The sequence below is a fragment of the Podarcis cretensis genome (assembly GCF_951804945.1).
Source record: "Podarcis cretensis genome assembly, chromosome: 13".
Taxonomy (NCBI): Eukaryota; Metazoa; Chordata; class Lepidosauria; order Squamata; family Lacertidae; genus Podarcis; species Podarcis cretensis.
The window spans coordinates 39,803,832-39,815,999 of record NC_137182.1 but is presented as its reverse complement, the minus strand read 5'-3'; the positions used below and the strand labels follow the sequence as shown (position 1 = coordinate 39,815,999).

The 12,168-nt window shown below is 49.5% G+C and overlaps 1 protein-coding gene across 1 annotated transcript; it reads right to left on the bottom strand.

Moving 5' to 3' along the window:
* Positions 1-2,203: 2,203 nt before the first annotated feature.
* FIZ1 (FLT3 interacting zinc finger 1) lies at positions 2,204-11,216 on the bottom strand. The gene is given in 6 exon segments (XM_079951112.1): positions 2,204-6,345; positions 6,347-6,421; positions 6,423-6,536; positions 6,538-6,558; positions 6,560-6,791; positions 10,900-11,216. Coding segments are annotated over 5 exon segments (1,443 nt in total). The 5' UTR covers positions 6,776-6,791; positions 10,900-11,216; the 3' UTR covers positions 2,204-5,328.
* Positions 11,217-12,168: the final 952 nt, after the last annotated feature.

Here is a 12,168-nt window from a genome sequence, read left to right as displayed (position 1 = left end):
TTTGTTTCCAGCACGTTTCCTCCTGTGGAGAGCAGGAGAGATCCCTTTCCCCTGATCTCTCTCCTGCAATGGAAAAGCTCCAGCCGCTGCCCTATCTCGCTTGCTGGCTGGGATCCCCCTTCCTTGCCTGTACCGCTGCTGCTGCCCTGAGGGGAGGCGCCGGGGCTGCAGGCGGGAGCGGCGGGGAGTGGGTTGAGTTGACGCCTCCAGGTAGCCCCCGCGGTGAAACACACCCACTTCCCTCCCTCTGCCATCTTCCCAGGGGGCGGGGGGGGGGAGGGTCCTGCAAATAGTAGGAATGATAAACTTCGGATACACTTGCACTCCCCGCTTGTGCGCAAAAGCTTCCGCCACGCCCCCTCTTGAAGATCAACAATGCCCACCCCCGCGTGTCCCTCCACGCGCCTTCAGCGTTTGTTGGCGTCCACACCGGAGAGCAGAACCGCGATGGTCGCTGACCGAGCACGCTTCCTCCCCCTTGTAACAATGCGCACGCCGACATATACAGTGGTACCCAGTACTTAATTCGTTCCGGAGGTCCGTTCTTAACCTGAAACTGTTCTTAACCTGAAGCACCACTTTAGCTAATGGGGCCTCCTGCTGCTGCTGCACCGCTGGAGCACGATTTCTGTTCTCATCCTGAAGCAAAGTTCTTAACCTGAAGCACTATTTCTGGGTTAGCGGAGTCTGTAACGTGAAGCGTATGTAACCTGAGGTACCACTGTACATATAGCAGGTGTCTGCCTGCAACTCCGGTGCTGCAATCAAGTTGCAGGCCAGCAGTGCAAACGCACAAGCGAAGTTTTGGTTTTTCCTGACTATAAAACTATAGGATAGATCTATAGGGGAGCAAAGGTGGGGTAGCGAGGCAGCTTCACCTGCTCAGAAGAGGAGAGCGCAGTTCAGCCAGGGGTTTGGAGCAAGGGGGGCTTCCTCTGAGGGAAGTCATAGAATTGTAAGGCTGGAAGGGATCCCAAGGGGAATCTAGTCCAACTCCTGGCTCCAACTAGGTGTAGGTTTTAGATCTGCTTTGCAGACCAATTCAATCCAAAAATTTGAACATGCCTAAAATTCAATCCCTCCTGCCAACCTAGCAGTTCGAAAGCATGTCAAAGTGCAAGTAGATAAATAGGTACCGCTCTGGCGGGAAGGTAAACGGCGTTTCCGTGCGCTGCTCTGGTTTGCCAGAAGCGGCTTAGTCATGCTGGCCACATGACCCGGAAGCTGTGCGCCTGCTCCCTCTGCCAATAAAGAGAGATAAGCGCCGCAACCCCAGAGTCAGCCACGACCGGACCTAATGGTCAGGGGTCCCTTTACCTTTAAAAATTCAATCCAAAAATTTGAACATGCCTAAAAACGGCCAGGGGACGCAGGTGGCGCTGTGGGTTAAAGCCTCAGCACCTAGGGCTTGGTTCGAATCCCTGCAGCGGGGTGCGCTCCCGCTGCTCGGTCCCAGCGCCTGCCAACCTAGCAGTTCGAAAGCACCTCCGGGTGCAAGTAGATAAATAGGGACCGCTTACCAGCGGGAAGGTAAACGGCGTTTCCGTGTGCGGCTCTGGCTCGCCAGAGCAGCGATGTCACGCTGGCCACGTGACCCGGAAGTGTCTCCGGACAGCGCTGGCCCCTGGCCTCTTAAGTGAGATGGGCGCACAACCCCAGAGTCTGGCAAGACTGGCCCGTACGGGCAGGGGTACCTTTACCTTTACCTTACTAAAAACGGCCAGATCCTTGCCACCTGTCCCTGGTGTTCAATCTAGATGAAAGACCCTTGGGCAGAGTGCCTTTGATGGGGTCCCCTCCTCTTTCCAAGGCATTGTTGCCCACTCACTTGCATCTGTGCCCAATGCACCCAACTCTTTGATGGGGGTGGCAGGAATGGGGAGAGAAGGTCATGTTCCTGGGGGACTTGTCACTTGCTCTTGTCACTGCTTGTGTGCTTGGAGAGGACAGGTGAACAGGTCAGGTGGCAATTGCAAGCAGGAAGAGCAAAAGGGCCAGGAGGCACAAGAGTGACACTGGGCCCCCTGGGGCAGGTGGCCGCTGGCAGGTGCCTGACTCTGCCTGCCCCTGACACCCATGAAGCTTATACCTTAGGATAACCTTGCTCTCCGTGACACACAGGCATGGAAAGATAGACAGACACGCACACCAAACCAATGCCCAGCTACAAGGCTTACATTCCACAGAAGATAAGGAACTGGAATTTGGTCAGGAGCAGGCTTTTATTAGGTTATTTTCAAGGACCTACCAAGGGCTTAAAGAGAGAGAGAGAGAGAGAGAGAGAGAGAGAGAATAAGACTCAACTACTTGCCAGTAAATAATTCCACAGGGGAGAGGGCAGATACTGCTGTCGATACTGGAATCTGACTTAACGGGGCACATAGGAACCAATCTGTCCTGCCAGGAGGGCACTAGGGTGGGCACAAGCAGACAAAGAAGAATGGAGCGAGGGCAACAGGACTTTGGCTTAAAAAATAAAATAGGAAAACTGACAACCCTAGCTCTCATCATACTTTTTCGGCTTATGAAAGAGGGTTTTTCCTCTCCAGTGTGTTCTCCAGTAGCTTATTTGACTATGGGCAAAGTCTATGCAGGTTCTGGGCTCCCAGGAACTATCAAGTGCATCATTCTTGGAGACCACATTTAAACACAAAGACACACAAGCCTAGGCAACACCTGAGCCTCCTCCGTCCTGTCCCCGGACAAGCCAAACATAAGGATACATTTCTCCAGCTCCCCAATATATTTTTTATGAAATCCAAATCATGTTTGCTGAAATATTTCGTGAAATGTTGCCTTCTCCAGAAGATCAAACTCTTTCTGAGGGCTGAACCTTTCCATGAAAGCAGATGCATCCCTTTTAAGCCTTCAGAAAAGAACATTTGCTAGAAATAAACCACACTTACAGCTGGCAAATTAAAACCAGGGGAAATGGTATAGCATCATGAGGGCAGAAGAAAGGGGAGGTCAAACAATGAGCAGGTCTAAGAAGAAACCTGCTGGCTTCACTATAAGAAAGAATGCTTGGTTTGATGCCCCCAGTGCCAGAGGAGCCAGAGGAAGACGATGGTTGCGAGCGAATGCATAGGGAACCGGTTCCAGTGCAGGAACAGGCCCCCTTGCAGGAAACAGTGGTTTATTCTGATGTCCAGAGTGGTGTTCAAGCTCAGGAGTCAGATGAATCTTCTTTCTGAGCTTGAAAAGGGGGGAATGAGGCAAGGAAGAAGGGCTACCCCTATGCTATCCATATAATCAGTTATCAGTAATCAATATATTCATATATGCTCACACATAATCAGGGCTTACAGTATTTTATAATCCATTTTGAATCAAAGGGAAACTGTGCCTTAGCTAACTGCATACTGCTTGAAATGGCAAAATTAGGAGCCGACCTTTCCCCTACAAACATCAGTGTACCCTGGACAAGGGGAAGACGTGAATCAGAGATTCTGGTACAAAATCCCCTCAGATACAGGCTAAATTAATCCACAGAACAGGAAGAGCAAAACCACAAAATCTCCAAACTCCCTGTCCTGTCATAACTAGGGGAGAGGTTAGACAGAGCGTCACTGCAAGCATCGGAAAGCAGAACTAGAACTCCGTGCTTGACCAGTGCTTGACCAGGAGCTGGAAGCATGGCAAGAAGCTTGCTAATTGGCTAATTTTCGCTGATAATATCGTGACTGCCTCATGGTTGTCTCATGATCTATGATTTGCTGTGATCTGCTCAGGTATAAAGACCTCTGGATTTCTGTCAATTGGGGTCCCAGTTCCTTTTGGAGGAGATTCCAAACTGGGTCCTTATTGCCTGGAAATAAACTTCACCTTCTTATTCTCCATTACTGAGTCTGCCTGATCCTTATTTAACACCAAGCAAGTACCTGCTTACGTTCACGTGCTTCAAGCCTACAGATAAAATCATGCAGGCACACAAGCCTTCAGTTCATCTCACAGGTGGCTACTGCTCTACAGCCTGCAGGCAGAACCTTGCCTTCAAGGCAATTTTGCTCTAGCCAATGCTGAGCCAAACATGATAATATGGACATCTTAAAAAAAATTAAATTTATAGTCCTCATGATTGCAAAAAAAATAATTCTGGAAATAAAAGTAGCAATTTTTGAACCAAAGCTAAGAAAACAAAAGGGCAAGTAGAAGAACCTCAGTTTTGTTGTGAATCTTTGCAATTTTTAAGCAGGGTATTTAAGGACATGATTCTTGTTTGTTTGGGTTGGGTTGTTTTTAGCAAATGCAGTCAGAAATAGGGATACTAATGATAATAATAAGCTTTCCTAAATAAACTAAAACCTTTCTGGGCATCCCTATAAAATACAACAGGTGCAGTCCTGCTTCAAGCTTAAATTGATTTTTAATGGTTTGATTATACTTTCCCCACACTTCCCTCCAAGGAAGACTTAGAAACCATAGTTTTGTGAGGTTGCTGAGAACTCTCTGGTCTTAATCCACCATCACCTCTAGGCCATATAGAAATACAATGCCTAAAATTCTTTGGTGAGCTGCAGTTCTGGAAGTCAAGCCCATTGGCTTTGGCAAGGACAACATGCCTTTCAAGTTGAAAGGGAAAGGCAGAAACGTCCCCTAACTGTGGCCACTCTTGTCCAGGGGCAGAGAGATCAGAGGGAAAGGGAACCAACCAAGTCACACAACAGGATGTTGCAAGGTTCCTGCAGACTAGTATTTCTATTGCCCAACAATGCTGTCTGCTTTTCCAAAAGGGAAGACGTCCTGCATTGCAGCAAGTCAATAACTCTGCATCCTGGTAGAATGTCTGAGCGCACCTCTCCCATGACAGCTAGGCAGTCCCTCCTTTACATTCCTGGGAACCACAGAGCACTACAGCTATTGAGGCAACATCATCTCAGCTTGGTCAAGCTCACTTGGACATAAGTATCTCCGGGGGAGGGGGGGGAGCCTTGGCCCAAGAGTTGCATTTCCTGGCACGTCTTCATTATGCCCGGGAATATTAGGGGTCTGAATCCCAAAATGTTCAGTTACCTGTCTAGGCACAACCAGCCAGGTATCCTACCCCCAACCCACCGAAGACGTTATAACGGTCAAGCAAGTGCAATGTACTCTACCAACAGTAGTGGGACATTAGTAAAATAATAATAATAATAATAACAACAATAATACTTTTCTATCAGCTCACAATTGTAAATTCCTGCCCTACAAGGAGGGCGGGGAAATCAAAGTTCTAGCCGCATCGGGCAGAGTGACACCTCCAAAACCAGATCGCCTCTGGCAGGATGGAGGTAGAGGAAAGCAGCGTTGGGAGAGGAGGGCGTTTATTCTGAGAAGGGGGCTCCCCGCCTAGTCAATTCCGCGGTGCAGCTTGAGATGGCGGGAGAGGTTGCTCAAGGTGATGAACCCTTTGTGGCAGACAGTGCACTTGAAAGGGCGCTCGCCACTGTGCAGCAGCCGGTGCCGTTTCAGGTAGCACTCGTGCCGGAAGAACTTGCCGCACTCGGTGCACTGGTAGGGCTTCTCGCCGGTGTGCACCAAGACGTGGCGGTCCAAGTCCCGGGGGCTGCGGAAGTACTTTTCGCACTCACTGCATTTATAGAGTTTCTTGCTGGGCCGGGCGGGGAACGCACGGAGGTCCAGCTGCGGCAACAGGTGGCGTTCCAGCTCACTGCCGGGGCCTGACATTGGGGAAGCAGCCACAGCGTGGCTCAATTGGTGCTCCTCCAGTGTCTGCAAGTTCACAAAGGGCTGGCCGCATATCCCGCAGCTGAAGGAGGGCTCGCCGCCATGAGCAGTCAAGTGAGCCGCCAGGGTGTTGCCATTGGCGAAAAAGGTCCCGCATTCACACTGGTACAGCGTTTCGGGGGGCCGCATGTCTGGAGGGTGGCACGTGGGGCAGCCCCTGCTGTGCTGCTGGGCCTCTGTCCCCCCATCTCGTGGCTCTTCTTCCAGGCCCCGCAATTCCAGCATCCCATCGCTTGGTGGAACCTTCCCAGAGCACACTGGGCAGGGCGGGGGCCTGTCCTTGGCATGCGTGAGCTTGTGGCGCTCCAACAGCGCCGCTGCGTTGAAGTCCCGCTCACAGTCGGGGCACTTGAAGGGCTTGATGTCAGTGTGGGCGAGCCAATGGCGCCGCAGTTCGGATGCCAACTGGAAATGGCGTCCGCAGGCCCCGCAGCCAAAGGGCGCGGCCCGGCCTCGCCCAGCGCTGCAGAGGTGCCCCAGGGGGCTTTGCTCTTTCCCGCAGGCCAGGCAGCGGGGGGCGGGCGTCTGAGGGGCTGCGGCAGCGGGGGAAGCGCGGTGCTGCCGCTTGAGGTGGCGCCCCAGGCTGCTGCGGGAGGAGAAGCGGAGCTCGCAGACGTTGGCAGCAGTAGGGCTTCTCCCCCGTGTGCACCACCTGGTGGTGGAGGAGCCCCGTGGAGTCTCGGAAGCCTTTTGGGGCACATGGTGCAGCGGTAGGGGCGCTCCCCGGTGTGGCTCCGGATGTGGTTCACCAGGTTGAAGGAATGCTTGAAGCTCTTGACGCAGTGAGGGCACTGGAAAGGCTTGAGCTCGGGTGTGCCGGGCAAAATGGCGGCCGCAGGTCCGAGCGGTAACGGAAGCTCTTGTCGCACTCGGAGCAGTGGAAAGGGGCCCGGGCACCCGGCCCATGGTCTGTTAGGAGCGACGGGTCGTCCTCCGCGTCCGAGTAGAGAACAGCACACTCTTCCACGGTTCCAGTGGCAGCCCGGACCCCACCTGGGGCCTGAAGGGAGTGCTGGCCCTCTGGCCACTCTTCATCGCAGTTCTCCATCTACCCAACAGTGCTTCTACGGGACAGAGAAAGGACAGTGAAAGAATCAGAGTGGGACTCCATGGCCGCCGAGCCCTCCCAGTATAAAAGCATTCCCTCCCCCTGATTAAACCCCACTATCCGGAACAGGGAGCCAGCGTGGAGTAGTGGTTAGAGTGTTGGACCAGGAACTGTGAGAGACCAGGGTTCAAATCCCCACTCAGCTATAAAACTCACTAGGTTACCTTGTCCAGTTGCTGTTTCTCAGCTGAACCTAGATAAAATGGGGAGGAAGTGAACCATGCATGCCACCTTGAGCACATTGGAGGAGAGGTGGCATATACCAGCAATCAATCAATCAATCAATCAATCAATCAATCAATCAATCAATCAAGCCTAGCACAGAAGGTGCCTGCAGAGCACACACTTCTCCAAGATGCCAAGGCAGGAATCTTAGGAATCTGCATGTATGTGAAAATGGCTCTTCATGTAGTCAGAAGGTTCAGCTTATAGCTTTTTGCTTCCAGAAACAGGAAGTGAGTCAAAGGATTTGGGGGATTCTCCAAACTTTTCAATTGCACAAGATAACAGAGGGTGGCAGACAGTATGAAGCACGTGAACGTAAGCAGGTACAGTGGTGCCTCGCAAGACGAAATTAATCCGTTCCGCGAGTCTCTTCGTCTAGCGGTTTTTTCGTCTTGCGAAGCACGGCTATTAGCAGCTTAGCGGATTAGCGCTATTAGCGGTTTAGCGGCTTAGAAAAGGGGGGGGGGGAAGGAAAAAAACTCGCAAGAACTCGCAAGACGTTTTGTCTTGCGAAGCAAGCCCATAGGGAAATTTGTCTTGTGGAACGACTCAAAAGACGGAAAACTCTTTCGTCTAGCGAGTTTTTCGTCTTGCGAGACATTCGTCTTGCGGGGCACCACTGTACTCGCTTAGTGTTAAATAAGGATCAGGCAGACTCAGCAATGGAGAATAAGAAGGTGAAGTTTATTTCCAGGCAATAAGGACCCAGTTTGGAATCTCTTCCAAAAGGAACTGGGACCCCGATTGACAGAAATCCAGATGTCTTTATACCTGAGCAGATCACAGCAAATCATAAATCATGAGACAACCATGAGGCAGTCACGATATTGTCAGCGAAAATTAGCCAATTAGCAAGCTTCTTGCCATGCTTCCAGCTCCTGGTCAAGCACTGGTAAAGCACGGAGTTCTAGTTCTGCTTTCCAATGCTTGCAGTGACGCTCTGTCTAACCTCTCCCCTAGTTATGACAGGACAGGGAGTTTGGAGATTTTGTGGTTTTCTCTTCCTGTTCTGTGGATTAATTTAGCCTGTATCTGAGGGGATTTTGTACCAGAATCTCTGATTCACGTCTTCCCCTTGTCCAGGGTACATGGATGTTTGTAGGGGAAAGGTCGGCTCCTAATTTTGCCGTTTCAAGCAGTATGCAGTTAGCTAAGGCACAGCTTCCCTTTGATTCAAAATGGATTATAAAATACTGTAAGCCCTGATTATGTGTGAGCATATATGAATATATTGATTACTGATAACTGATTATATGGATAGCATAGGGGTAGCCCTTCTTCCTTGCCTCAAGTACAGTGGTGCCCCGCAAGACGAGCACCTCGCAAGATGGAAAACCCGCTAGACGAAAGGGTTTTCCGCTTTGGAGGCGCTTCGCTAAACGAATTTCTCTATGGGGTTGCTTCGCAAGACAAAAAAATCTTGCGAGTTCCCGTGGGTTTTTTTCGCTCCCCCCCCCTTTCCTAAGCCGCTAAGCCGCTTATCAGCTGTTCCGCTGATAAGCCGCCTCTCAGCTGATCGCTAAAAGCCGCTAGACCGCTAATAGTGCTAATCCGCTAAGCCGTCAATGGGCTTGCTTCGCAAGACGAAAAAACCGCTAGACGAAGAGAATCGCGGAACGGATTAAGTTCGTCTTGCGAGGCACCACTGTACAGTCAACCTTGGTTGTCGAACGTCTCGGCTGCCGAATGTTTCTGCTTCCGTTTTTGAGCATGTCTCCCAAGTCAAACAGCTTCCGAGGTGTGTTTGTCAATTTCCCCCATTGAACTTGCTTTGATCCTCGGTTTTGGAAGTCAAACGGACTTCCAGAACGGATTACGTTTGAAAACAGAGGTCCCAATGTACTAGGTTTGGATGTGGGAAATATTCCAGATCTGGATCTGTGCCCAGCTAGTGGTGACAATGGCTGGGCCGACCTTGGGGGGGTGGGGGGTGGAATCATGGTCTGGACTCTCAACCTAATTGGTCTCACCAAGCTGATATGTGCCTAAATGAGATGAGGATAAAGGGCACAACTGTAAAGATCACTCTGCAGATGGAAGCCCCATTAAGTCCAATAAATCTTACTCCCAGGAAAACATGTATAGGATTGCAGCTAAAGCCAGTAGGACATGGATAATAAAAATAAGCCCACTCACTATTTTCTGCAGCAGAGAAATGTAGCACACTCAGAAACATGCACCCCTTGAATTTTTTGAATGAAATGAGGGGGGGTGTCCTAGTTTTTTTGGGGGTAGTCAGTGAGACCTTGGATTGTGTTTAAAAGGTTAGAGACTAGAAGTGAAGCCATCCCTTTCCAAAGTACCCGGAAGTCCCCCAAATCTGTGAAGCCATTCTGTCCTAAACTCCTAGCTTCCCCCACACCCCAACCCCAAAGTCCTGACTTTCAGCCACACTTGGCACAAAAGATGTTCATATGCATGGCATATGCCAGCAAGCCAACAGCCAACTCGGCGTCTCTTCCACATTACAGTTCTATGATTCTATAAACATGTAACACAGAAATTTGTCCCAAAATTGTAGGTGGATTTAAATTTGCATTTAAAATAATATTTAGGTGAAAGCTTAATTGCTACTGCAATGCTGCCAGTTGTGAAGTGATCTTGTTTGAGGTAGCAGAAAAGACAGAAGGAAGTTAAGCCATGCATTCCCTCTTGGAAGCAAGTGTCCCTTGCCAGAAAACCCAAAAAACCAACCATCACGGATTCCACTTTCCCACCTTGGCTGCATAACAAGACCACATGCTTATGCATTCTGTTAATTAATTCAGAATAACTACTACTGCTCAGGTTCCAGAAATCCAAGTTGTTAATGAGTGTACTCCCACATCAGTTGTACATTGTGGAAGACATTAACCCATTTATCCTGACTGACTACAAGTAGAGGAAAAAAGATGTTACAGATAACTTGTTTTATTTCCTTCTTATAATTCTTTCTATAAATACATAATCCATATAAAAGACACTTGATAGGTAGAAGAACATAAACCATGACAGCCATGTATCACACTAATAATACACCGTTGTACATGAAAAAGTCTATACTAAACATCCACCTTTATCTTTTCAATATGTACTGCAATCAACACTAATGCTCGTTCATATCTTAAAACAAGCCCCCATTCTACTTATTACTATTACTGTACTTTATCGCAACGTTCTATATAGCTCATCCTGCTTCCTAATGTTCATAACTTCCTACTGATGTATCAGGTTACGGAATCCTACTTAATTATAATTTAATTAAATCCTTCCTTTTAATTTAAAATCACTGGCAATTTTATATTATTGACTTGTTCTCTAGTTGGGTTCAGTTTATGAGATTTAATCATCCCCCCTCCCTCCCGAGCTCAGGCACATAACATTCCAGTAGCTGACAGAAATGTAAAGAATTTGGATCCGGATATGATGTTACAATGCTCTTCTTTACATAGTTTAATGAACAATAAAAAAGCTGATCCCTTTGGGGATTTGTACTTGAAATAAGGTGTTACGGAGAACTAACCTGCCTTAAGTGATCTTGAATAGGCACCCGTACAGAACCCATGAGTTCTGGCTTCCAGCATTTCCCAGCAATGACCCCCCACCCTAACTCTGTCTGCCCCCTCCCTAAAGAACCCAGGCGCCCCCCCCCCCCGTCTCTCCTTCTTGGCCTCTTTATCCCACCTGCATGACCCAGTTGGCTCAGGCACAGAGGCGGCCAGTACCAAGGTGTCAATCACGGGGTGGGTGAAGGGTGGGTCTGTTTCTCCCCTGTGTTTCCCCACCACCACCACCTCAAAGTCTAAGGGGAATCCCTCCCCCCCCCCCGTCTGCTCCCCACCCACCTCCCCGGTACTCACAACTTCTTATAGGTGCCGACATTTTACGGGGGGGTGGGGGGCCACTTCTTCGGAGGAAGGGGACAGAGCCTCTCCCCCGCCCCCAACCTCCCATAGCAGCAAGCAGCCAGGCTGGTGGTGGGGTGTTGACCTCTTGCGATAGCCTGTCCTCTCCACCCTCAAATCCAACCCCTATGGAAGTTCACAGGACACCCCACCCCCCACTCCGCCCCCATCTTTTCTGTGGGCAAGGAGGGAGGAGTAACAACGGTCGCATCTTCGCCATCTTTACTGTGGGCACGCAATGAGGGACTGGAGGCTCGGTGAAGCGACATTTTTTGTGTGGGCAGCCGGCTCAAAGGTGTGATATGTTCTGATATTCACAGCACCGTTCTGCAAAATCTCAGGGCCATACTAGCAAGACTCTTGGTATTTTTAGTGTAGGAAACAGGTTTTTTATTATTATTGGTTAGAAGGGAGGGGGAGCGCGAAAACGATGGAAAGCACCCATCTTTCTTACTGGCAAAGGGAAGTGCTGCGAGGCCGCCATGTTTGCGCCGGGCAGTAAGCGAAGAGCTGAACGAAGGGACATGTCTTTGTTGTTACTACGGCAACTTCCCCGCACCATCCAATGGAGCCGCCATATTTGATGTGGGCAAAGAAGATTAAAGGTCATTTTTGACACTCAGGGAGGCGCCAAATTTTCGTTTTGAAATGCATAAACTAAAACAAAACCAAAACAGGTTTATCGTTCGCGTGGTCAGAGAAGCACCATTATTTATTGTGAGGGAAAAAGTAAGAACAGGAATCCATCAGTGATGAGGTGAGGAAGGAGGGGGGCTGAGGGGATCCCATATTTTAGTCTTTTCTTGAAAAACTCAAATGGTAAGTAATTGCAGTGTTTCTGCATCACTCACAGATTTATGAGGCTTCAACAGTGGAAAGAGCCGTAATTTGTCACCCCCTACGCTGACAGAAACTCCACAGGTGAGGCTCCTTATGCCATTATAATTCTGTGAGGCAATTTCTGCCTGTCATAGTGGGGCAGGGAAATTAAGTTAATTCACCTTAGCTAGGTGAATATGGGAGAAGGAAATTATTGCAATAAGGGTCAGGCTTTCCCAGTCAGCATCCATTTATACATAATTTTCACTTTACTAATAAGGTTCTCAAATGGAGAGCCAGTGTGGTTAGTGTCAGCAACTAGGACCTGGGAGACCAGGGTTCAAATCCTCATTCAGCCATGAAGCTGCCCTTAGGCCAGTCACTGCCTCTCAGCCCAGTCTACCT